At 36.3% G+C, this 27,645-nt stretch overlaps 2 protein-coding genes across 3 annotated transcripts; one reads left to right on the top strand and one right to left on the bottom strand.

Moving 5' to 3' along the window:
- The first annotated feature begins 255 nt into the window (after positions 1 to 255).
- On the top strand, positions 256 to 10,285 carry LOC110462221 (retina and anterior neural fold homeobox protein 2-like). The gene is made up of 5 exons (XM_021516087.1): positions 256 to 576; positions 5,155 to 5,260; positions 6,685 to 6,808; positions 8,623 to 8,692; positions 9,720 to 10,285. The coding sequence occupies exons 1-5, from the start codon at positions 543 to 545 to the stop codon at positions 10,070 to 10,072; spliced, it is 687 nt and encodes a 228-aa protein (XP_021371762.1). The 5' UTR covers positions 256 to 542; the 3' UTR covers positions 10,073 to 10,285.
- Positions 10,286 to 10,363: 78 nt separating this feature from the next.
- LOC110462220 (pseudouridine-5'-phosphatase-like) lies at positions 10,364 to 24,278 on the bottom strand. Of its 2 annotated transcripts, XM_021516085.1 has the most exons (5): positions 24,172 to 24,278; positions 17,267 to 17,392; positions 15,858 to 15,950; positions 13,573 to 13,805; positions 10,364 to 13,133 (listed from the first exon to the last, which is right to left on the bottom strand). In XM_021516085.1, exons 1-5 carry the CDS (start codon positions 24,221 to 24,223, stop codon positions 12,951 to 12,953), a joined length of 687 nt encoding a protein of 228 aa, XP_021371760.1. In that variant the 5' UTR covers positions 24,224 to 24,278; the 3' UTR covers positions 10,364 to 12,950. The 2 variants fall into 2 exon arrangements, with proteins under 2 accessions (XP_021371760.1, XP_021371761.1); XM_021516086.1 differs by lacking the exon at positions 17,267 to 17,392 and having other exon boundaries at positions 24,172 to 24,273.
- Positions 24,279 to 27,645: the final 3,367 nt, after the last annotated feature.

Raw genomic sequence — 27,645 nt, 5'->3', positions numbered from 1 at the left:
ACAGTATAACTTAATATTACAAATACCCCGCGTTAATTACATGTCTAGTCGTATTGTGGGCGTGGCATATTATTTAGTAGCACGGCACAGGATAGAGCGGAGGACTATATTGGTTCTGTTAAGTGATAACTAATAGTTTAACAAAATCAAGTCCGTCATCACCCTTATTAAATGAAATACGGCCCCGAATGGATAAACATGACAGCGCCATAACGGAGACACAATGAGCAATTTGACGGCTCACTTAGTGGTGATTACCGCCCCTACAGACCGCTGTGAGGTTCTTGTACTGGGTTTACTGGCGGTAATTGGCTATTAATGCTAGGATCATAGGCTGTCGATTGTTGTAGAAATTACATGGGCTATATAAAGCCCTTTTCCAAAATATTTCAAAATTTATTTCGGAACGATCACATGCGTATCTCTACCAAATAATACTTAATTTACATGTTGATTTCAAAGTAATATTTAAAACTCTTGATTTAAAGCTGGTATAAAATTGCTTTGGAATTTGACGTCTGCGATTTTGGAGACCGTATACAATGAAAGTAGAACAGGACAACCAGGAAAATTCAGGTCAGTGGTAACACTATCAAGTTTGTGTGTAGTTCTGTTATGTAATATTTTCTATGACAGGAGAATCATGGTCAGTGGTAAAACTATCAGGATTGTATATAGTTCTGTTATGTAATATTTACTATGACAGGAGAATCATGGTAAGTGGTAACACTATCGTGTGTGTGTGTTGTTCTGTTATGTAATATTTCCTATAACAGGAGAATCATGGTCAGTGGTAACACTATCGAGTTTGTGTGTAGTTCTGTTATGTAATATTTACTATAACATGAGAATCATGGTCAGTGGTAACACTATCAAGTTTGTGTGTAGTTCTGTCAGTGGTAACACTATCAAGTTTGTATGTAGTTCTGTTATGTAATATTTACTATAACATGAGAATCATGGTCAGTGGTAACACTATCAAGTTTGTGTGTAGTTCTGTTATGTAATATTTTCTATGACAGGAGAATCATGGTCAGTGGTAGAACTATCAAGTTTGTATATAGCTCTGTTATTTAATATTTACTATGACAGGAGAATCATGGCCAGTGGTAACACTATCGAGTTTGTGTGTAGTTCTGTTATGTAATATTTACTATGACAGGAGAATCATGGTCAGTGGTAACACTATCGTGTGTGTGTGTTGTTCTGTTATGTAATATTTACTATAACAGGAGAATCATGGTCAGTGGTAACACTATCGAGTGTGTGTGTAGTTCTTTTATGTAAAATTTACTATGACAGGAGAATCATGGTCAGTGGTAACACTATCGAGGGTGTGTGTAGTTCTGTTATGTAATATTTACTACGACAGGAGAATCATGGTCAGTGGTAACACTATATTTACTATGACAGGAGAATCATGGTCAGTGGTAGCACTATCGAGCGTGTGTGTAGTTCTGTTATGTAATGTTTACTATGACTGGAGAATCATGGTCAGTGGTAACACTATCAAGTTTGTATGTAGTTCTGTTATGTAATATTTACTATGACAGGAGAATCATGGTCAGTGGTAACACTATCGAGCGTGTGTGTAGTTCTGTTATGTAATATTTACTATGACTGGAGAATCATGGTCAGTGGTAACACTATCAAGTTTGTGTGTAGTTCTGTTATGTAATATTTACTATGACAGGAGAATCATGGTCAGTGGTCACACTATCAAGTTTGTTTGTAGTTCTGTTATGTAATATTTACTATGACATGAGAGTCATGGTCAGTGGTCACACTATCAAGTTTGTGTGTAGTTCTGTTATGTAATATTTACTATGACAGGAGATTCATAGTCAGTGGTAACACTATCAAGTTTGTATGTAGTTCTGTTATGTAATATTTACTATGACAGGGGAATCATGGTCAGTGGTAACACTATCAAGTTTGTGTGTAATTCTGTTATGTAATATTTACTATGACAGGAGATTCATAATCAGTGGTAACACTATCAAGTTTGTATGTAGTTCTGTTATGTAATATTTACTATGACAGCATAATCATGGTCAGTGGTAACACTATCAAGTTTGTATGCAGTTCTGTTATGTAATATTTACTATGACAGGAGAATCATTGTCAGTGGTAAAACTATCAAGTTTGTATATAGTTCTGTTATGTAATATTTACTATGACAGGAGAATCATGGTCGGTGGTAACACTATCAAGTTTATGTGTAGTTCTGTTATGTAATATTTACTACGACAGGAGAATCATGGTCAGTGGTAACACTATCAAGTTTGTGTGTAGTTCTGTTATGTAACATTTACTATGACAGGAGAATTATGGTCAGTGGTACCACTATCAAGTTCGTGTGTAGTTCTGTTATGTAATATTTACTATGACATGAGAATCATGGTCAGTGGTAACACTATCAAGTTTGTGTGTAGTTCTGTTATGTAATATTTACTATGACAGGAGAATTATGGTCAGTGGTAACACTATCAAGTTCGTGTGTAGTTCTGTTATGTAATATTTACTATGACAGGAGAATCATGGTCGGTGGTAACACTATCAAGTTTATGTGTAGTTCTGTTATGTAATATTTACTACGACAGGAGAATCATGGTCAGTGGTAACACTATCAAGTTTGTGTGTAGTTCTGTTCTGTAATATTTACATTGACAGGAACATTAAGGTCAGTGGTAACACTATCAAGTTTGTATGTAGTTCTGTTATGTAATATTTATTATGACAGGAGAATCATGGTCAGTGGTAACACTATCAAGTTTGTGTGTAGTTCTGTTATGTAATATTTACTATGACAGGAGAATCACGGTCAGTGGTAACACTATCAAGTTTGTGTGTAGTTCTGTTATGTTATATTTACTATGACAGGAGGATCACGGTCAGTGGTAACACTATCAAGTTTGTGTGTAGTTCTGTTATGTAATATTTCCTATGACAGGAGAATCACGGTCAGTGGTAACACTATCAAGTTTATGTGTAGTTCTGTTATGTAATATTTACTACAGGAGAATCATGGTCAGTGGTCACAATATCAAGTTTGTTTGTAGTTCTGTTATGTAATATTTACTATGACAGGATAATCATGGTCAGTGGTAACGCTATCAAGTTCGTTTGTAGCTCTGTTCTGTAATATTTACATTGACAGGAACATTAAGGTCAGTGGTAACACTATCAAGTTTGTTTGTAGCTCTGTATTGTAATATTAAATATTAAGGTTATCGCTAATGTGTTTAATTTTGATTCCGCAAATGGTTTGCCCATAGTGATTTATTTTCTGGCCCGAAATGACCAAGGTTGTCGATGGGCTGTAGACAAGGTTTGACCGAAGGGTAAGCGTCTTCAGCCCTATCGTTGACACCCGCGATGTAAATCTAGGTCAAATTCAAGTAACGCTACGTCCTCGTAGCTAGGTTAAATGGGTCAGTGACAACAAAACCACATCATAACAAATACGACCTTCAGTCGCACAAAAAAATGTCATACCTCCCTATATGACTGCCATAGTGATCTCACCAGACATATTTGGAAACCCAGTGGTCGGTCAGCAGTCGATACTTGTCACTTAAATCACGACATTTGGAGCAAGCCCTGGGATACCGAACCCACCACTAAACGTTCCTGAATGCACCGTCAATGGGTGTGTTGGTAAAAAGAGACAACATCATGTGAAATGAATTTTTCGTCTTCCTGAATTATGATGGTAGACATAACTTCCGCTAGATGTTTCTAGTTCTTGACATGGTACATTGTAACCAATGAACCCAGTGTGGTCAACAGTAGGCCTCGGTGGCTTATTATTATTATTATCATTTATACGGTGGCTCCATCAATGCTGGTGTTGTGGTCTCGGTACCTGTACTCGTACACAGTGTACACCTACGCCTCACTGGTCATTTGTCTGAGGAAGGTTACAGAGTACATACCGTACTAGTCATAGAAACGTCTCATAGAAACTCTTATTGGTTGTCATAAGGATGTACTGAATTAGGAGAAATGTTTACTTGTTGATAACGAACTCACTAGCTGTTTTATCCTCGTAACAGTTCTTACTTTTACTTTTCCCCCATGTAGGTTCATTATCAATGTTACACGAGTGTTAATAATAACAAAAACGGTTAGATATGCCAGTTTACCGTTAGTACTATATCTGGTGACGTGATTTCTATTACACACTCTACTGTTTAAGCAACGTCAAAGTCTGCTGCTGTCTGACGCCGCAATAGCAATGCTATGTTTTCATATTCATATGCAACCAATTCATCGATCAAAAGATCAGAGGTAGTGTTCAAACAAATAGTAATGCTCTATTGCCTGGATAGTAAACTGACCACTTTATAAAACTGAACCTGTTTTGTCATTATGTTACACAAAGATTGACGGGGACATTGTAGTTGTTCTTTTATAGATATAGATAAATAAGATTTGTTGTAGTTAAATTACAATTGTATTAAAACTCTGGTAATCCGTTGTAATGTTTTAGGGCAAAAGTTGCACTCAAACAAAATTTCATTACTCATATTTCTGAACAAGTGAGCTTCAGCCGATTAAATAAAAATGAAAAGTCTATAAGATTAATTCTGGTAACAAAATTCCTTTCTCAATAGTCATTTTAAGAAAATATAAACAAAAAGGACCCCCATTTTGTTCCTCAATTTGAAATCCGGGCTCTAATATCCTCCATCAATTATTGTTACGTAATATGTAATACGTATCACACTATTATTTGTAACACAAGCAATGTACGTATTAAATGTGTCGCCACGCCTCAAAGTCAACTGGCCCCCAGAACTTGACAAAGAGACAAGTGGAACGTTGTGACACATTAAATTCGCACATTGCTTGTGTATAAAGTAAAATGTTGATGTTATTGAAATCATGACGTCATTTCAGTCTTACTTATTACGTTCCAGTGGACGTTATATCATATGCTATAATTTGACTATGCGTCGGATTATAGCAAGATTTTGAATACAAATGGTGTTTTTTTTTGTATAATTTCATCCTCTTTAATAGCAAAAGTATTTTTAAGTAAGGTATTTTTTCTGCATACAACTCTTTTTTATGTATAGATATAAAAAAGCTGACCAGGAGGATAATATACAAAAAGCTTTTGTGAATATATAACTTTTAAATTTTTAGCTGTGAGGAGTTTACAGAGACTACATGCTATGGTTCTAAAGAAGAATGACATCCCGGAAGATCTGCCTGGTACTCTGGTCAGCAAGGGGCGGAAACCTCGACACAGGTTAGTAAGGGGCGGAAACCTCGACACAGGTCAGTAAGGGGCGGAAACCTCGACATAGGTCAGTTAGGGGCGGAAACATCGGCATGGGTCAGTAAGGGTCGGAAACCTCGATACAGGTAAGTAAGGGTCGATAACCTCGACACAGGTCAGTAAGGGGAGGAAACCTCGACACAGGTCAGTAAGGGTCGGAAACCTCGACACAGGTCAGTAAGGGGCGGAAACCTCGACACAGGTCAGTGAGGGGCGGAAACCTCGACATGGGTCAGTAAGGGGCGCAAACATCGACATGGGTCAGTAAGGGTCGGAAACCTCGACACAGGTCAGTAAGGGGCGGAAACCTCGACACAGGTCAATGAGGGTCGGAAACCTCGACATGGGTCATTAAGGGGCGGTAACCTCGACACAGGTCAGTAAGGGGCGGAAACCTCGACACAGGTCAGTAAGGGGCGGAAACCTCGACATGGGTCAGTAAGGGGCGGTAACCTCGACACAGGTCAGTAAGGGGAGGAAACCTCGACACAGGTTAGTAAGGGGCGGAAACCTCGACCCAGGTCATTAAGGGGCGGAAACCTCGACATGGGTCAGTAAGGGGCGGAAACATCGACATGGGTCAGTAAGGGGCGGAAACTTCGACACAGGTCAGTAAGGGTCGGAAACGTCGATACAGGTCAGTTAAGGTCGGAAACCTCGACATGGGTCAGTAAGGGGCGGAAACATCGACATGGGTCAGTAAGGGGCGGAAACCTCGACACATGTCTATCAGGTGCGGAAACGTCGACACAGGTCAGTAAGGGGCGAACACCTCGACACAGGTCAGCACACAGTTTAACTTCGCGTCAACAGTAATTTGCTTTAAGGCCGAACCAGTTTCATTTAACAAGCAGCGCACCAAGGACACTTACTTTACACGTGTACTGCATATATCACCTAAGTCAAAGATATACATTTTGTATGTGTCTATTCTGTTCCAGTAGCATGCTGAGAGTGAGGGTTCAGTTTGTTCAATTGAATGACCTTTATTGATTTTCAAGGTTTTTCAAACGTGTTAAAATCGTAAAAGGACATTTTATCTGAATAAAAAAGAGTCAGAAAGTCATGATGTTAGTATGAAGAGCTATCACACTTGTTGTGATAATGGCAAGGATACTTATTTTGTCTATAGGGGTCAAATGAGTAAAACTTAGAAACAGCCTCTACTGAATGCCCGGCAGTTAACGGGACATGTAAATCGGCCTCCGCTAGTTTAAAAGTTAACATATACGTCTGAATGTAACCATTCTCTCAATTATGTACATCTTATGTATCTTACCAAAGGTACACACGTTGCCTGTGTCTGTTCTGCTCCAGTCACGGAAACTCAAACACAGCTGTTCTCTGTTAATAGATTTAATCTATTTAATGTGTTATTTTTCATTTTGTTCTAGAACAACATTTTCTCCATTCCAACTGAAAGAAATGGAGAAGGCTTTCCGACGAGCACCCTACCCAGACGTCGTCACCCGGGAGGATTTGGCGCAGAAACTGGCTTTAAATGAATCCAGAGTTCAGGTTTGTTATTTATAAATAAAGTCCTTAATTGTTGTATTAGATACTATATAATGTGGCTATAAAACAAAACAAAGCGTACGAAAAGCGTACAGAGGAATGTACTGTATTTGGCAAGGAACAGTGTGACGTCACAAATAAACTGAAGTCATAACACAGTGAATGTTAACCTGCTGTTACTAAAAATAGTTACACCGAGACAACGTCACACACTACCGACTTCCATGTGATTCTGACCCAACCAATGAGGATGTAGGAATATGTTTGTCATCCAATATACATGGTCATTAAACCACAGGACATTTGGAATACAGTCTCAGAAAGTCTGGAAGCTTGTCTGACAGATAGCAGTATCTGAATGAACGCCAACATGCTTAAACTTAATCAGGAAAAGACGGAACTAATCGTCTTTTTCCCCAAAGTGGCAGCACACAATGGCTCACCAGCTCAAGGTTAGTGCCAGAACTATTGAGACTGTTCCAGCTGTTAAAAACCTAGGGTTATTCTTTGACAGTTCTCTGAACACGGAGAAACAAGTGAACGCTATTGCCAAATCCTGTTACTACCAGATCAGGAACATCGGCTGTATTCGGCAGTTTCTAACTGCAGATGCATGCAAGATTTTGGTGCATTCACTTGTTACCTCTCGGTTGGATTATGGTAACGTCCTGCTCTGTGGTATATCTGACAAATTAACTAGTCGTCTGCTGAGGGTCCAAAACACTGCAGCACGGCTAGTTACTCGTACTCGAAAGAGAGAGCACAGCACCCCTGCGCTTTATTCGTTGCACTGGTTACCTGTACGATACAGGTCGCAGTACAAAATTCTGGTATACACATACAAGGCACTGAATGGAACAGCTCCTCAGTACCAACAGGAGCTTGTTACCCTGTATCAGCCGTCAAGATCACTGCGGTCGGAGTCAGAATCTTTGTTGTGTGTCCAAAAATCTCGTACTGTGACCTACGGAAACAGATGCTTTGGGATGGTTTCGGCTACGTTGTGGAATAATTTACCATCTGTTATCAGGAAGTCAAATACCCTGGCCAAGTTCAAGAGGGACATAAAAACTCACCTCTTCACGCTTGCATTTTAGAATCTTTGCAAAGACGTCATGTACATACCACCCTTTTATTTGTTTAAGTATGTGCACATTGCTTTTTAAATGTATGAAAGTGATTGCAAGCCTTTGTTTTTTTGTTTTCACAATTATAACCATGACTATTATCCGTATGTTGTAAAGCGCCTTAGAGTAATTTTACAAATTATATAGGGCGCTATATAAATGTTGTATATTATTATCATTATTATATCTCTATAGCCAATATTATTATGGTTAGCCTCTATTAATATGAAAGGATTTCTCCTTTTTAGCCCAGCATTAGCACAGATTAACGACAAATAGTTTGATTAATGGATAAATGCATGTTATAAACAATTATTTTATTAACGTAAAAAAATAACGTGTTCATGACACGCGCTAATTTGTAATTTGTATTCAAATTGATTTCGTGTGATTGTTAATAATTATGGAAACCTATTTGTTACTACATCTGCGTAGACTCTCGTATTTCTATTGGGTCGGATATGTCACGTGATTACTGACTAGAGCCTTCACAAATCTGATTGATATTATTTCCAGTCAAACATTTTGTATGTTTCCTCAATATATACCGACATTTCAGTTGATTCAGTGTCTTTTATTCCCAGTTCGAGCGTCAATCTAACCTTTTTGTCCAAATATCGGAATGTAGTGACACTGTTAACAGTTTAACTGTAGCATGTGTTTGATTATGTTTTTATTTTATGTCTGCAGATCTGGTTTCAGAACAGACGCGCTAAGTGGAGAAAGGGCGTTGCTCCAAAGGTCGATATATGTCCTGAGGGTGAGTTACAGGTGGAATTCTGACAACATTATTTCCGGTCGTCTACCAAATCACAATATTTGTTTCATTACCCCTTTGCTGGTGAGGTATCAAAGTCTTTCAACTTAACATTGTTATCTTTCACGCTGTAAAAGATATCAGAAATATCTATTTACAGTGTGATTACATTTAGTATTGACCAATCAGACTGGTCGTTTCTATTCGCTTCTTTCACAGACGCATACTTTCTGATCGGATATGCTACATATACTAAGGTATTTATTTACCTTCACAATTAAAAACATTTATGCAAGCAATCTTGCAAATAATAGCAGAAATCGGTAGAATATTGGATTCAGAAGCCCGTTCAAAATGGCACAAAGAATTGTTGTTAAGCGTGACAGAATTTGAATAAGGCCCCGGAATTATGCTATTAAATCTGCTTTAATGCAGTAGTGCATGTAGTTTAACAACATAATGACAAGGAAATTACCAGGAGCGTTAAGGGTCATTTCCAGCAACATCACGAATTTAGAAGTAGGTGTTAAGTTCGTAATCTTTGATGAATAAGGTACGCAAATATGAATTTTCAAATAACAAAGAGAGATGTAAACGCGCATTTGTCATATAATAATGCGTGACTATCGTCTGTTGTACTTTATAAACATTGACAATCGGCCATTTTGAAGCAAATTAACTAATTATACCACTGTTCATTTTTTGAAAGTCTCTGCCAATATATCCAAATACACAGGGAAGGGTCCACTTAATATAGTAAGCAAGGGAAGTGGTGATTCTGAAAATTTATTGATAAAACCTCAATTATAATAAACATTTGAACTATAAGTAGATGTGTGAGTGTCTTTAGCTGTTGTCCTGTAGCTATCTTTTTGCTGTATCAAGTGTTTGACTTTCATCAAGATACATGGTATAGCATGTCTTAATAGATTATTGACAGCGTCCGTATAGGCGACACCGCGAATGAAACACGTTGAAGTATTGGAATTAAGAATATTTTATAACGTTAACATGCTTAACTATGTTACAGACGATTTCTCTGCCACTAAGACCGAACCCGTTACCCAATTGCCACCTGCCCCGTCAACAGAGAATCTTCCTAATAAGGAGGGAGCATGGCAACCCTGGTCCCTTCTGGCTGGAGACTATTCCTACTATCCACCATCGTGGTTAGGACCCGTGGCAGAACAATCTCAGACTCACTACCTGTCTCACCACCAGGCGGCACCACTGACAGGTCACGTGGAACACATGTCATTTCCGTCTCCGATTAATCTTGTTCAGAGAGAGATGGGGTCACGGGATACACCGTTTATGAGTAAATACGTATTCGGAAAACCCAACAAAGAGTCCACAAACACTCGGATGAAAATGTTTAATTAAGCTTGAATTATCAATCATAAACATAAACGTAATCATAATCATAAACATATATTTATTGAAGTGTATATCTTGCTCATGTACCAATATAATAAAGATATCAGAAAACGCTATCACTCCTTTAATTGAAAGGAAACAATAAAACATATTTTGAACAAATTCGCATTTTAAAAAACTAGATGTTTTAAGCGTGAAACTTGTTTTATTTTGCATCATAAAGTGTATAGAGAGATATATGATAGAGGTATATGATAGAGCAGTAATTCGCAAGTGTGATAATAAGGGGAACAAATATTAATTTGCTTGAAAATTTTAATGATAAGAGAATGACAATGTATATTATATGCTATTTTTTTTAATTCTTAGAAATTGATATTGCGTATTCCTTGTATCAATTGATTATGTTTTAGAATCGTCTTCAGCAAACATATTATGTTAATATCTTATAATGTGCCTTGTTGTTATCGGAGATCACGTGTTCAAATAGTGGCGATGCCGTAGTGACGCTTGGTCCACACGCAAATGAGATGTTGCTGTGGTATTGTTACCAATGGTTGACCGCTGATCCGCCCAACATCTTCAGGAATATACCTGTTAACAGCAGCAAATCAGAGAATAATACAAAATATAGCGCAACCTCTTGTTTCATCATGTAATCGGACTTAAAAACAGGGAGGAAAAGCCTAGACGACAGACCGCTGATTATAACTTCCACGTTCGAGTACGACTTTGTTTTCTTATATACATATATGAATGACTTTACGAGATAACTTAAAAGAATAAAAATTCCCAAAAGTTTGATATCCATTCTATTTCATTATCTTTTATTAACATCAAAATATATACAAAACAAATATATACAATTTATATATATAAATACTAGCTTTACAAAATGCATGAATTGATTCATATAAGATATGGCGTCATAACGTAATGTGTTACCACGTTCATTGAGGTAACTCAAAACATTACCTGGGACTTCAGATAGAGTTAGAATCGTAGACGGTGCAATACCTACGATTTAATACGTATACCAGGTCGGCTGACAACCTGGGCTTAAGTTCAATCTTGATGGTTTCTTTAAATTTCATTTATATAACATTGGCGCAATTCAGGTTGAAAACTGCTCATTCATTCATAAATAAGACGATTAAAATTGTATTTATGTTCTTGTGTCTTATTACGTCGTTTTATAGAAATACAATAAACACATCATAGTCTATCCACTGAAAGTGACGAGAACCAACAGATAGACTATAATATGACCATTGTCGTCATTGTTATATATTTGTTTAGGTCCTTTTGAAAAGAAGCATTCCATAATAAGTATACGCTACGATACAGTTTACAGAATCATAGTTGTTAGAATATTGAAATGATTTTTTTTAGCAAAGATTGAACTCTGGACCATTACAAAGCCCAAACTTAATAAATGTTGTCATATAGAAATTATAAGTGTATATCATCATAACAAGTGTGACAACAATTACAAGGGAGGTTACTCTAGGCCAGAAGAACTGTTGTATCTTCTATATAGAAGGGAGAACACAGTGGTACCAACCGGTTATCATATTTCTTATTATATTTATCAGCACTTCATTCAAAAACCAACCGAATTCGTTAAAAACGTTCATGGTATTTTCGACAAAAATGGAGGGCAGTTGGTGATCTATTTCGTTTACAATATCAAGTATCATATTAAATTATATATACACGTGCATTGAAGTTTAAACCCTAATTAAAGTTCTAAAGCTTTCCCAGACAACAAATATAACATTATCATTACCCTGAGGTAGTGTGTCGGTTTGTTTGGCACTCTATTGTTAGTACATTATTATTCGTAGCAAGGAATCATGAAAGAGATGACTTTACATTTTATTGCTTTACGGCTTATTATAGATTACGATACAGGCAAGTGTCGACAAATCTTTTCAGAACAATTTGAAATGTTCGTTGAAAAGTGGCAGAAACATACCCTTGTTTTAGGGGTTCACAATGAACAAGGACACATCGGAGCGGCCCAGGAGATACACACAATCAACAGAGCGTCTCAATGTACAAACAAAGAACTACACTGTCATTGATCAGTTATTATAGAGGATGTTCTTAAGGACAAAAATAGTGAGAAAACTACAAAACACAAAACGTTAAATAAATAAAATCTTAAATATATTCGAACAGAAATGTGGATATCGATTTTCTTGGTTTAATGCAGATTAGGAGATCGATTCGTCCAGTAACCCATCTCTCCCGTATGATACATCATTGTAACAACCGTGTAGGATGAACAAAGAAAGGCACACGGACCATGACGTATTGTAGAAAACTTAAAACATTCATTCAGCGAACGAGAACATTACCTTCTATCTCCCCTGGTCTGGTTTTTAGTATTTCCAATCGATTGTGAATAAACAAACCGTGGAACTGATCTTCACAATTACCACTATACGTTACTCTTATTGCATAGTAATGGTTGAAATTATCGAGATAGTTTGATCTTGAAGTGCCTCAATTAGAGGACAAGCACGTGACTACATATTACTAGTTCACTTCTATTTAATTACGTTTATATGAGTTTGTAATAAGCGGGAAATCAGTCAATTATTGTGACATATAACTCCCCTCATCGGAAAGACCGCATCAAGAGTAAAACTATATTTGTGATAGATTATTACAGTCTATTGGTTTAGCTGTTGAAAATTTCCCTGTGGCTGTGTCAACAAAAGCGGCCGGATGGTTCATCCGTGTGAAGTTTCTTATAACAAAACAAAGAGTTAAATGAAATACAATTGTTAATATCTATCATGGAGATGAAGTCTGAAATATCCGAGATGGAAGTGACGGAGTTAGGCCTTCCTCCATATCTCTTCTCTTTCTACCATTAGATATCATACGGGGGTAGTCCGAACTGTTCCGGTTTAAACTGTAGAAGTGACTCGAGTGTGAGTGTGGCCTTCTCGCTGTATCCGTCCTGAGGTTGTTCCGGGTCGGGTACCCACACACATTGCATGCCTGCTGCCCGGGCCGCCACCACACCGTTAATGGCATCCTCCAACACCAAACACTGACCGCAACAGAAAAACGATAAATTATAGACTGGGAAAAAAATAAAGATTTGACGAAATAAATGGTTGCAGAGGTTAATATGGTGATACATAAAACAATGTTGTCTTTTGAATGTAGAGTGTATAACTGGCTTGTTTAACTTTCGACATCCAAATAGTTGATAAACACAGAAGAATGGAAGTTACTTTGACCTCTTAGATTCCTAGATAGACCCTTTAATCTATCGCCGTTACTGACGAGTGTTAGTTAACGGTCGTTAAACAATGAAAATACTCAACAAATGGAATTTCATTGATAATGTGACAGAAAGTTTGATAAAGAAAATTACCCAGGTGAGAATTAGATAGGAAGGGGTGGGAGAATAAACCTCTGTCAAACTTAAGGTTTACACTAGCAGTGAAGTACTTGTGGTAGGGATGTTAGAAGATAATTGGTACCCTGGACGTTTCCGGATTATCCGGAAATCGAGATGCCGCAATTAAGAAACAATCTGGAGCCGGTTTGCTATGCACCACTTCCGGATCGTCAGTACTGTAGACAAAATGGTGAAAGTGACTGAACAGTTGTCTGTGACGTGTCGTCTTCAGCTCGATACTTCGCTTACTAGACCCTGTTGCCACGGCGATAGGGACACAATGTTTATAGAGATGTTTTACCAACTTTTCTGCGCCTAGGAAGAAATTACATTATTTAAGAAAAATACATACTTTAAGTCATGCTTTCAGTAGATTAACTTATAATTCTAATAAAGCAATCCTTGAAAATATGATTGGAGCAATATGTGGCTGGGAAATGATTCGAAGGTGTTAAGATAACTTATATCGTTTGAAGATTCACATAATAAATTTTGGGAAATCAAACAGATGAAAGTATTTTTGTCCTTTATAAATTGTTAATTATTCCTCCGACAAATGTTGTAACTCTGTTTCTACGATAATATATTACAATCAGACCAAGTGTCACTGATAGTAAATATCGATTATTTGCATGTATAACACATACATATATGTATTATGCATACACATAATCAATATTTACAATATGTTACACATATATATTCTGACTAATACAAGATAGATTTTACATGTAAGTTAAAAAACACTGTAGAAACATCTGCATTTTGGCTAGTAAGCAATTCTGTTAATAATAATAATAAACAACATTTATATAGCGCCCTATATAATTTGTAAAATTACTCTAAAGCGCTTTACAACATATGGATAATAGTATTAGTTATAATTGTGAAACAAACACAAAGACTTACAATCACTTTTATACATCAAGCAAGCAGATAATCATCGCAATGTGCACATAAATGAATAAAGAAAGGGTGGTATTTACATGACGTCTTTGCAATGAGCCTAAAATGCAGATTTGAACAGGTGAGTTTTGATGTGCTTCTTGAACTTTGCCAGGGTATTTGGCTTTCTAATAGCAGATGGTAAGCTATTCCACAACGTGGCCGTAACCCTCCCAAAGCACCGTCCATAAGTCGCAGTACGAGATTTTGGGACACACAACAAAGATTCTGACTCCGACCGCAGTGATCGTGACGGCTGATACAGGGTAGACAGCTCCTGTAGGAACTGGGGAGCTGTTCCATTCAGTGCCTTGCATGTGTACACCATAATAGTATCGTACAGGTAACCAGTGCAATGAATATAGTACAGGCGTGATGTGCTCTCTCTTTCGAGTACGAGTAACCAGCCGTGCTGCAGTGTTCAGTACTTTCTGCAGACGACTAGTTAGTTTGTCAGATAATCTACCGAGAGGTAGCAAGTGAATGCACCAAAATATTGCATGCATCTGCAGTTATTAACTGCCGGATACAGCCGATGTTCCTGATCGGGTAGTAACAGGATTTGGCAATAACGTTCACTTGTTTCTGCATGTTCAGTGAACTATCAAAGTATACCCCTAGCTTTTTAACAGCTTGGACAGTCTCAATAGGTCTGTCACCGACCTTGAGCTGGAGAGCCATTGTTTGCTGACATTTTAGGGAAAAGACGATCAGTTCCGTCTTTTCCTTATTACGCTTTAGCATGTTGGCACTTATATCTGTCAGACTAGCTTCAAGATTTTCTGAAATTGTATCCTAACTGTCCTGTGGTTTGATGACCATGTAAATGTGTGTGTCATCAGCATAGTAATAATAGCGAAGGCTATGGCGACGACAAATAGGCAATATTTTCGTGGTCATAACGCCGACCTTTGAGGAACCCCGGAATCTAGTACTTTGTCATGTGAGGTGGCAGATCCGATGGCAACACACTGTCGTCGTTCAGCCAGATAAGACTGTATCCGGCAAAGTGCGGTATCAGTCACTCCAGACGTTTATAAAGTATGCCATGATCGATGACGTCAAATGCAGCTGACAAGTCCAGCATGACAAGCACCGCTCTGCACTTGTTATCCAATGCAGAAGTTATGTCATTGTGAACACGTAGGAGGGCCGTCTCAGTACCTCATTAGCTGAGGGGTGATTTATGGCCATTTTGTTGTCCTTATGACTTTAAAATATGACGTAACAATCGAGCATTAACAAATGTACCTTTTGTAGGTTTTATTGGTAAACTCTACTACTCTTTTTGTTTATCAACACATATTTAACTCTCGTTAACTAATTGTGAAATGTCCACAATGCATTCAATAAAGCTCGTCACTTTGGGGAATTTGAAATTTGAAGTTTGTGGTATGTCTGATACAACGGACATCACTGTACCTGGCAGTAGCTCCGCCGTAGGTAACAACACCTCCTGCTGCTGTCTGTCATTTAAGAGGAATTCAGCTACCGTAATGGGAAGCTGCAGTTCGTCTAAAATAAAAATAAATCGTATTATTCTTGTTCATTAACCATCTGCATACATCAATTATATAAGTTCATATTTCTCACCAGTCAATCGTAAGGTTTTCCGTTTAACGACAGGGTAATACGAAATGTGTAACTTCTATATAATCAAACGAAGATGTCGATGCAGTATTAGGAACGAATATGATCAAATGATGTTATCGAGGCAATGTTACATGTAGGAACAAATATGACCAAATGTTGATATCGAGGCAAACTTAGGAATATATATTGTCAAATGTCGATATCTAGGCAATGTTAGGAACACATATTACCAAATGTTGATATCGAGGCAATGTTGGGAACAAATATGATCAAATGTTGATATCTAGGCAATGTTAGGAACAAATATGATCAAATGTTATTATCGAGAAAATGTTAGGAACACATATGACCAAATGTTGCTATCGAGGCAATGTAAGGAACAAATTTGACCAAATGTTGCTATCGAGGCAATGTTAGGAACAAATTTGACCAAATGTTGATATCGAGGCAATATGATCAATTTAAATGGTATCGAAGCGTTGATATTAGGCCAATATACGTAAAGATGTAGGACAATACTGAGATTGATAATAATATATCTCTATAAAAATAAATACACAATGATAATAAAACTGTCTTCTAACTCTCCGATATAGAAATTCAGTGTTTAACATTGACACATTCGTTTATGAAATACACATTTATTTCCTGTTATATCGCCTAAACCGCCTCGATTTCGATGTTTTTCTTGTTGTTGTCTGTTTTAAAGAAGGAAACAAGTGATTGTTTAGAGCAAATATCATAAGATATACAAGTTCTGTGTTGGTGCAAGTTCAATATGGCATGATATATAATAAAACTAATGAATATTGAAACACTGTTACATTTTTGCCGTCCCTATTGTTCGTGGTTACGCTTAAAAATGGTTAACTTCACGCGATCCTTTTCATGGGTTTCAGGTCTATATGAAGTAACCATAACACATAGTTCTAAGGAGAGGAAGGGTTTTACTATTAATTTTGTTGGTAGTATCGTTCGCGGAAAACATCTTACTGCGAACTTAACGAAAATAAGAAACCAACGAAAAACAATCTATCAGCTACTGATTTAAAAAAAAGAAACTACAATGATTTCAGTGTGTCTGTTTTGTGTTTAGTGAACCATCATTAATTCGAAATAAGGAAAATTGAAATTTGATTTTCCGTAGAGATTATAATTATTTTTTTCAATTTTTCTATATAGAGAATTAACGGGGTCAGACAGGCACGCTATGTACAATAATACTACTTAATACAAACCTATTAGAATTTGCGCGACTTCCGTTTCTTTCTTGCCCATTATTTTTCGTTTGACCTGTAATGTTACCTCCCTGCCATATTCCTCCGCAATCTTTTCATTGATGACAGTATACAGTTGTTCTGAGTCTGAAAACATGCAATTATACCGACCTCAAACAATAGGAATTACAAACTAGCGCTGATAGCATTCAAGTATCACTAGATAACAATTACACCGACTTCAAACAATAGGCATTACAAACTAGCGCTGATAGCATTCAAGTCTCACTACATAACAATTACACCGACTTCAAACAATAGGCATTACAAACTAGCGCTGATAGCATTCAATTATCATTCCAACACGATTCGTTTGAAACGCGTGTTTTGATTGGATACGGACAATGTTCTAATCTGCGATAGAATCATGATCAATCGTGTTAAGCTCATCCCATCGCACTTAAGCCACGCCCCGTTTCAAACCAAAACAATATGGCGTCATGCTCGCCTCTTAGCGAAATCCCGCCGATAAGGCTAGTAGGCAACAGAACAGAAACGACCGATGAAATGCATTTGTTGAATGAATTAAAAAGTAAACAGTACACATTCCTTGTTCTTACCTCCATTTATTACTGAAACGTTCGTTCCATCAGTGTGAAGGCATCTATTTAGATCCGAAATCAAATGAAACATTTCACATGTGTCGTATGCATTTACACATAACTCTTAACACATCTATACAAATAATCACCGATTTTGTCGATAAGCACAGATTGGTATGCATACTGACATGGAAATGTAACAACTTGGTCAATATTACTCCAAATGTGTCGTATAAACTTTGGTAAGAGGACGTTCACGAACAATCCAAATATTCCGCCCCGTCAACATGGAGATGGAGCTCTCGCCAGTATGGGCGGGGCCAAATGACCGACTTTTGAAAACCTTCTTTCCTATTGGTCAGTCCGCTACAGAATGACACGTCGCCAGTTCAGGTCACAAAGTACTTTCTACGTACTTTTGTACAAGGAAATACAATGTTTCTAAACATATTAACGTAGTATATTTGTTAAGGTGTGTTAGAATGGGGGTAGTACGTTGTTTTTCGTGTCTATAGTGGCGATTAGAACATGAAATTTGGTTTAAACTCTCGACCTATCGGTCTCGAGTTTAAACCCAAATTTCATGTTCTAATCGCCAGTGTAGCCACTCAAAACATCGTACTATCCCCTAATTCTAACACGATTCGTTTGCAACACGTGTTTTGATTGGATACGGACCATGTTCTAATCTGCGATAGAATCATGATCAATTGTGTAAAGCTCCTCCCATCGCACTTAAGCCACACCCCGTTTCAAACCAAAACAATATGGTGTCAAGCTCGCCTCTTAGCGAAATCCCGCTGATGAGGCTAGTAGGCAACAGAACAGAAACGACCAATGTATTTGTTAAATGAATTAAAAAATAAACAGTACACATTCCTTGTTCTTACCTCGATTTATTACTGAAACGTTCGTTACATCCGTGTGAATGCATCTATTTAGATCCGAAATCAAATGAAACATTTCACATGTGTCGTAATGCATTTTCACAAAACTCTTCACAAATCTATACAAATAATCACCGATTTTGTCGATAAGCACAGATTCGTATGCATACTGACATGGAAATGTAAGAACTTGGTCAATATCAATCCAAATGTGTCGTATAAACTTTGGTAACAGGACGTTCACGAACAATCCAAATATTCCGCCTCGTCAACATACAGATCGAGCGCTCGCCAGTATGGGCGGGGCCAAATGACCGACTTTTGGAAGCTTCTTTCCTATTGGTCAGTCCGCTGCAGAATGACACGTCGCCAGTTCAGGTCATAAAGTATTTTACTACGTACTTTTTTACAAGGAAATACAATGTTTCTAAACATATAAGCTTAGTATATTTGTCAAAGTGTGTTAGAATGGGAATAGTACGTTGTTTTTCGTGTCTATACTGGCGATTAGAACATGAAATTTGGGTTTAAACTCGAGACCGATAGGTCGAGAGTTTAAACCAAATTTCATGTTCTAATCGGCAGTATAGACACGCAAAACAACGTACTATTCCCATTCTAACACACTTTGACAAATATACTAAGCTTATATGTTTAGAAACATTGTATTTCCTTGTAATACAAATACAGATGTAAAATGTATTGATACAAATACACTTGTATAATCTATTGATAATAATACTCCTGTATAATCTATTGGTACAAATACTCCTGTATAATCTATTGGTACAAATACTCCTGTATAATCTATTGGTACAAATACTCCTGTATAATCTATTGATACTATTACACCTGTATAATCTATTCATACAAATACTCCTGTATAATCTACAAATACACCTGTATTTGTATCAATAACTTATACAGGTGTATCAGTATCTATTGATACAAATAAACCCGTATAATCTATTGATACTAATCCACCTGTATAATCTATTTATACAAATACAGCTGTAAAATGTATTGATACAAATACACTTGTATAATCTATCGATACAAATACACCTGTATAATCAATAGATTATACAGGTGGATTTGTATCAATAGATTATGCAGGAGTATTTGTATCAATAGATTATACAGGTGTATTTGTATCAATAGATTATACAAGTGTATTTGTATCAATAGATTATACAGGTGTATTTGTATCAATACATTTTACAGCTGTATTTGTATCAATAGATTATACAGGTGTATTTGTATCAATAGATTATACAGGTGTATCAGTATCAATAGATTATACAGGTTTATTTGTATCAATAGATTATACAGGTTTATTTGTATCAATAGATTATACAGGTGTATTTGTATCAATAGATTATACAGGTGTATTTGTATCAATAGATTATACAGGTGTATTTGTATCAATAGATAATACAGGTGCATTTGTATCAATAGATTATACAGGTGTATTTGTATCAATAGATTATACAGGTGTATTTGTATCAATAGATTATACAGGTGTATTTGTATCAATACATTTTACATCTGTATTTGTATCAATAGATTATACATGTGTATTTGTATCAATAGATTATACAAGTGCATTTTTATCAATAGATTATACAGGTGTATTTGTATCAATAGATTATACAGGTGTATTTGTATCAATAGATTATACAGGTGTATTTGTATCAATAGATTATACAGGTGTATTTGTATCAATAGATTATACAGGTGTATTTGTATCAATAGATTATACAGGTGTATTTGTATCAATAGATTATACAGGTGTATTTGTATCAATAGATTATACAGGTGTATTTGTATCAATAGATTATACAGGTGTATTTGTATCAATAGATTATACAGGTGTATTTGTATCAATAGATTATACAGGTGTATTTGTATCAATAGATTATACAGGTGTATTTGTATCAATAGATTATACAGGTGTATTTGTATCAATAGATTATACAGGTGTATTTGTATCAATAGATTATACAGGTGTATTTGTATCAATAGATTATACAGGTGTATTTGTATCAATAGATTATACAGGTGTATTTGTATCAATAGATTATACAGGTGTATTTGTATCAATAGATTATACAGGTGTATTTGTATCAATAGATTATACAGGTGTATTTGTATCAATAGATTATACAGGTGTATTTGTATCAATAGATTATACAGGTGTATTTGTATCAATAGATTATACAGGTGTATTTGTATCAATAGATTATACAGGTGTATTTGTATCAATAGATTATACAGGTGTATTTGTATCAATAGATTATACAGGTGTATTTGTATCAATAGATTATACAGGTGTATTTGTATCAATAGATTATACAGGTGTATTTGTATCAATAGATTATACAGGTGTATTTGTATCAATAGATTATACAGGTGTATTTGTATCAATAGATTATACAGGTGTATTTGTATCAATAGATTATACAGGTGTATTTGTATCAATAGATTATACAGGTGTATTTGTATCAATAGATTATACAGGTGTATTTGTATCAATAGATTATACAGGTGTATTTGTATCAATAGATTATACAGGTGTATTTGTATCAATAGATTATACAGGTGTATTTGTATCAATAGATTATACAGGTGTATTTGTATCAATAGATTATACAGGTGTATTTGTATCAATAGATTATACAGGTGTATTTGTATCAATAGATTATACAGGTGTATTTGTATCAATAGATTATACAGGTGTATTTGTATCAATAGATTATACAGGTGTATTTGTATCAATAGATTATACAGGTGTATTTGTATCAATAGATTATACAGGTGTATTTGTATCAATAGATTATACAGGTGTATTTGTATCAATAGATTATACAGGTGTATTTGTATCAATAGATTATACAGGTGTATTTGTATCAATAGATTATACAGGTGTATTTGTATCAATAGATTATACAGGTGTATTTGTATCAATAGATTATACAGGTGTATTTGTATCAATAGATTATACAGGTGTATTTGTATCAATAGATTATACAGGTGTATTTGTATCAATAGATTATACAGGTGTATTTGTATCAATAGATTATACAGGTGTATTTGTATCAATAGATTATACAGGTGTATTTGTATCAATAGATTATACAGGTGTATTTGTATCAATAGATTATACAGGTGTATTTGTATCAATAGATTATACAGGTGTATTTGTATCAATAGATTATACAGGTGTATTTGTATCAATAGATTATACAGGTGTATTTGTATCAATAGATTATACAGGTGTATTTGTATCAATAGATTATACAGGTGTATTTGTATCAATAGATTATACAGGTGTATTTGTATCAATAGATTATACAGGTGTATTTGTATCAATAGATTATACAGGTGTATTTGTATCAATAGATTATACAGGTGTATTTGTATCAATAGATTATACAGGTGTATTTGTATCAATAGATTATACAGGTGTATTTGTATCAATAGATTATACAGGTGTATTTGTATCAATAGATTATACAGGTGTATTTGTATCAATAGATTATACAGGTGTATTTGTATCAATAGATTATACAGGTGTATTTGTATCAATAGATTATACAGGTGTATTTGTATCAATAGATTATACAGGTGTATTTGTATCAATAGATTATACAGGTGTATTTGTATCAATAGATTATACAGGTGTATTTGTATCAATAGATTATACAGGTGTATTTGTATCAATAGATTATACAGGTGTATTTGTATCAATAGATTATACAGGTGTATTTGTATCAATAGATTATACAGGTGTATTTGTATCAATAGATTATACAGGTGTATTTGTATCAATAGATTATACAGGTGTATTTGTATCAATAGATTATACAGGTGTATTTGTATCAATAGATTATACAGGTGTATTTGTATCAATAGATTATACAGGTGTATTTGTATCAATAGATTATACAGGTGTATTTGTATCAATAGATTATACAGGTGTATTTGTATCAATAGATTATACAGGTGTATTTGTATCAATAGATTATACAGGTGTATTTGTATCAATAGATTATACAGGTGTATTTGTATCAATAGATTATACAGGTGTATTTGTATCAATAGATTATACAGGTGTATTTGTATCAATAGATTATACAGGTGTATTTGTATCAATAGATTATACAGGTGTATTTATATCAATAGATTATACAGGTGTATTTGTATCAATAGATTGACTGTCAACAGGCTCAAACATGCTCGTTTAAATATTAAGATAGATTGTGATTCTATATTTTGGTTGAGGTGGAGATACATACATCAATAATAACATGCCTAAGAGAAGTGTCCAACAGTAAGATTTGTTTTTATCGTTGGTTATTCCTAAATAGCCATATCAACTTATGCTATTTGGCGAATGACAATATTTCCATTTCAGACGTAAACAATTCTACATCTCCCTCGTGTTGGCCGAACCATAACAAGAAATTAGGTAGAGGTATCAAATAATGCTACAGTGTTGATAGTAATACTTATAATGCCTTGCAATTAACCAGTTTTGAAGTAGGGTGTCGCTCCTTTGTAATCCTCAAAGCACAGGTATCAGCTTAGCGATTGGTCAGTTTTCTGTACTTGAAACCAATCAAATCACTAACTTCCTGTCTTCAAATATTTTTTTTGATGTTTTGTATGCTCATATGTGTGTCGTGTGTTTTGTCATCACAATCTGAGTTCTCGATATGAGGACGTGACTTCATTTGGATTTGTCATGGATTTTAATAGCGGATGTTGTCGATGAAACAGTATCAATTATATATATATTTGAAAGAAAAAATCTTTGGATCAAGAAAAGCGACATATAACAAAATAATATTACTGAGAAAAAGTAGTATGGACCAATACATATCCATTTTGAATGACTGCAAACACACCGAAGCAAGACGATTGTCGCTCAGTGAGTCTAAGAAACATCTGTTTAATCTATATACAACAAACCATGAAGTATACAATTAAGCCAAATGTTACACAGATAACGATATTTAGGGCAGATATCAACATGTGACGCCCAAACCTATCTACCACGGTCAGTAATTACCAAGATCTGTAGGAAGGGCAGACTACCTTCCTGTTAAACCCCGACTTACATACTGATAGCAGGCAGGTCAACACTCATCAATGTATTATAAGTAGATCTATCATTCAGTGAAACATTGACGTCCCGGGTGTCTGTACTCAGTACACCTTCACTGCTGGGCGTACCTGTCTCCCACACCTTCACTGATGGGCGTACCTGTCTCCCACACCTTCACTGATGGGCGTACCTGTCTCCCACACCTTCACTGATGGGCGTACCTATCTCCCAACCTGCATATTCTGTGTCAAGATGAGCGCAACAGGCCATGTTGGTTTGACTATATATGTTAATAATGTATACACAAATTACAAAGTGTCTACTTACCCAATAGTAATCCATCAACATCAAATATGACGTGTGTGACGGACACAGTCATAGCTACCAGGAATGTTACAACGTCAGTCAGAATGGAGTTACTCCCCTTTAATGTGCTGTACATACGTTGATAAAGTGATTGTCTGCTGTTAAATAGAGGTGATTCGTATGGGTTAGAATACCAGATACAATTTCTAAATGGCAAAAGTAGAGTGGAGGGAGCATAAAAAGTTGTTTATAAAAGGAAAGTCCGGAACACGAGAAAACATTATAAATAGAATAATGAAATAACTTATGTTTTTAAGTTGTTGTTGTTGTTATTTATAGGCCTATGGCATTTCTGGTCGATGTTACGTTTTGTATTATCGCCATTCGGATGTTTGCTCGCTTAGCTTAGTACATTGCCATCAATTTATGAAGGGAATTAGCACCGTGAAGTATGCATGAAACAAAGGGACTTTTACAAGTCTACAGTTTCTTTGAATGATTTAACAGCTAAAATAATCTGATACACATATCACAACACGTCTAACGATTGATGGGCAGTAGTATTTAGCTGTTTCCAGAGTTTTAAAGTATTTCAGGATACGTCAATCGCTGTTCTGTTCTGCCTACTCTTTGCATTTTTCTATAAGCTAACATAATGGCTCTCTTAAGTAAAACAAACACAGAAAAAATGTTGTTACATGTTACTTTCTTAGAGTAATCTTATTGAAATAATTTAATTTTTGAAATATTTAAAATATATATATAAAATAAGAAAAAACAATATTCTATACATCAGTTGCACAACAGCGACACTCCAGCTCACATGGCTTGCTGAATCCTGACTGGATAGCTGACAATGTTTATAAACTTCTCAGTATCAACACCCGATATGGACATGTGAAGAAGACAGGAACAGAAGAATATTAGATATTGCATCACAAATTTGTCTTTGGAGACTGGAATTGAGGGAAAACCCATCAGAGCAACACTGAGTTGCTATTCGGCGGGACTAATAGGGTAAAATGGAGGTAATGTTTTCATCACCTCCTCCGTATAGGGAGGGGCCCCGTCTCTAAAAATATTGAATCATTTAGAAAAAAAGTTTAACTCTAATAATTTTGATCACTTAGATGTACGCTCAAAACTAGGGGGAGATAAGCTAGTAGTAAAATGCAGTTGAGAAATTCATATTTTTTTTAGGGGCTGGTAGCCAGTCTATCTCCCGTAAACAGGGTCGGATTAGAACAGAGTTTTCTCTGGAGCTTCCTTTGGCCAATCAAAGTATGATTTGGGGATGTAGTCCGTGTGGTAAAGAGTCGTAGAGCCAAATACTGATGGTAGATGGCATGTCGTTTAAAGTCCTTTTCCTTATTTACAGAAGTGGTATTTTTGGCTGAAAATGGAAACGTTTTTGTTTTCTTTTCTAAATTTAAACTAATACCCCATTAATTGCTCCAATGCAAGCCCATAATATCGAACCATTTAATACTGTCACTAAGACATCAACTGATTTACACACATTTGTAGAATAGCTTGAAAGCACAACAGTATCACTATATCCTCCACATTGTTACTAAATCGTACCTAACCATGTGATATTATGTATTACCTATACATACAGACGGGTTGCTCGACTTTAATTTCAATTCTAATGGCTTCCTCTGAATAACCAAAATTGACAATGCCTTGATATTAGGCCAGTAACGTGTTGAGATAAGAGGCAAAAGACTTTGTACAAGAATGGCTTTGGCAGATCACAGGGTCAAATAAGTTAAAACAGTTCAACGATTTTTAATAACTTAAGAGTCCTAGAGTCTGCATAGATTAACGCGACACACATGTGATGCACCTTTAAAGGCCCGGTCACACCGCCCGAGCTTTGTTGGAGCGTTCCTTGAACGGTAGGGAGAGGGAACCCTCGTCACCGCGCACAAAATGGGGAAAAAATCGAAAACACGGGCGTTGCCTTAACGGGGGCCAACTTCTGGTGAACGGTAACGAGCGGTAACGAGCGGTGATGAAATTTTTTCACCGCTCCAGGAACGCTCCAGCAAAGTTCTTGCGGTGTGACCGGGGTAATAACACTGCTGTCTCGTCGGTGATGCTAAGGACCAAAACGATGGAAATCGAATTAGTCTAAACTACTGTTCAAGTTCTGCGACTTATCAGTCTAAACATATATTAAACAGGATATTTACATATGTACAAAAAGCCACATTGGTCACAGGAGAATGAACAATACACACATACAAACTGTCATATATCTGATCGGCGCTTATTTGCCGCTATCAGATACTTTCCAAGATTACATAATTCTTTAATATTCTGTGTATTAAGTTATTGAATAAGCTTATATACACTAGGGTTATTTCTGTAGAAACAGTGACGGGTACGTAAATTTAGAGGAGCACCGATTACATTCACATTATATCATAAGAACGCGTGTATGATGTGAACCGTGTCATACTCGAATTAGACAACTGTTACCACCAAGGTGACAGACAAAGCTCGGAGACTAAAACTCGCCATCAGATCAACGTAACCCACACAGGTGATGCCTGGCCAGTAACATACTGAGAATAAGTAATTAAATGCTATGACCCACTTGTAAGGCAACAAGGGTCAGTCTATGGAGATATTTAAAGACTCTTTCTGAAACATCAAAATGCCTAGAATCGTGGATTGTTTTAATTTGCTGATGCATGAGCGGCTATCAGTGTTGTTCACGTAATGACTTTATCAGAAAATATCACTGATTCGGCGTTGGTCATTTGATTCAGATAGCGGTTTTATTTGAAGTAGATTTGTTTCAAAAACAAAATAGATTTAGATTATTAAAATAAAAAAAGTGGATTCTATTTAATGGACAAATCACATTTCTCCTTTAATGTTGGTCTGGGTAGAACTATGGTGGATTTGACACGGAAGACTAGAACTTATTACCTCCATGCTAGGGGTAACGCTCACTTACACTCTCTGGTCCCCATCCTCGATAAACCAGGGGTAACGCTCACTTACACTCTCAGGTCCCCATCCTCGATACACCAGGGGTAACGCTCACTTACACTCTCTGATCCCATCCTCGATACTCCAGGGGTAACGCTCACTAACACTCTCAGGTCCCCATCCTCGATACTCCAGGGGTAACGCTCACTTACACTCTCTGCTCCCCATCCTCGATACTCCAGGGGTAACGCTCACTTACACTCTCTGCTCCCCATCCTCGATACTCCAGGGGTAACGCTCACTTACACTCTCTGCTCCCCATCCTCGATACTCCAGGGGTAACGCTCACTTACACTCTCTGCTCCCCATCCTCGATACTCCAGGGGTAACGCTCACTTACACTCTCTGCTCCCCATCCTCGATACTCCAGGGGTAACGCTCACTTACACTCTCTGCTCCCCATCCTCGATACTCCAGGGGTAACGCTCACTTACACTCTCTGCTCCCCATCCTCGATACTCCAGGGGTAACGCTCACTTACACTCTCTG

This window comes from Mizuhopecten yessoensis, unplaced genomic scaffold (assembly GCF_002113885.1).
Source record: "Mizuhopecten yessoensis strain PY_sf001 unplaced genomic scaffold, ASM211388v2 scaffold10763, whole genome shotgun sequence".
In the NCBI taxonomy this organism is placed as follows: domain Eukaryota; kingdom Metazoa; phylum Mollusca; class Bivalvia; order Pectinida; family Pectinidae; genus Mizuhopecten; species Mizuhopecten yessoensis.
The sequence above is the reverse complement of the archived record's forward strand: the minus strand, read 5'-3'. Positions and strand labels throughout refer to the sequence as shown.

Coding starts and splice junctions, on each gene's coding strand:
- LOC110462221 (XM_021516087.1), top strand. CDS start 543: ATGAAAGTAGAACAGGACAACCAGGAAAATTCAG. Junction 5,261..6,684: donor GGGCGGAAACCTCGACACAG/GTTAGTAAGGGG, acceptor ATTTTGTTCTAG/AACAACATTTTCTCCATTCC. Junction 8,693..9,719: donor GGTCGATATATGTCCTGAGG/GTGAGTTACAGG, acceptor ACTATGTTACAG/ACGATTTCTCTGCCACTAAG.
- LOC110462220 (XM_021516085.1), bottom strand. CDS start 24,223: ATGACTGTGTCCGTCACACACGTCATATTTGATGTTGATGGATTACTA. Junction 17,393..24,171: donor TGTTGATGGATTACTATTGG/GTAAGTAGACAC, acceptor GCATGTTTTCAG/ACTCAGAACAACTGTATACT. Junction 13,806..15,857: donor TACGGCGGAGCTACTGCCAG/GTACAGTGATGT, acceptor ATTTCTTCCTAG/GCGCAGAAAAGTTGGTAAAA.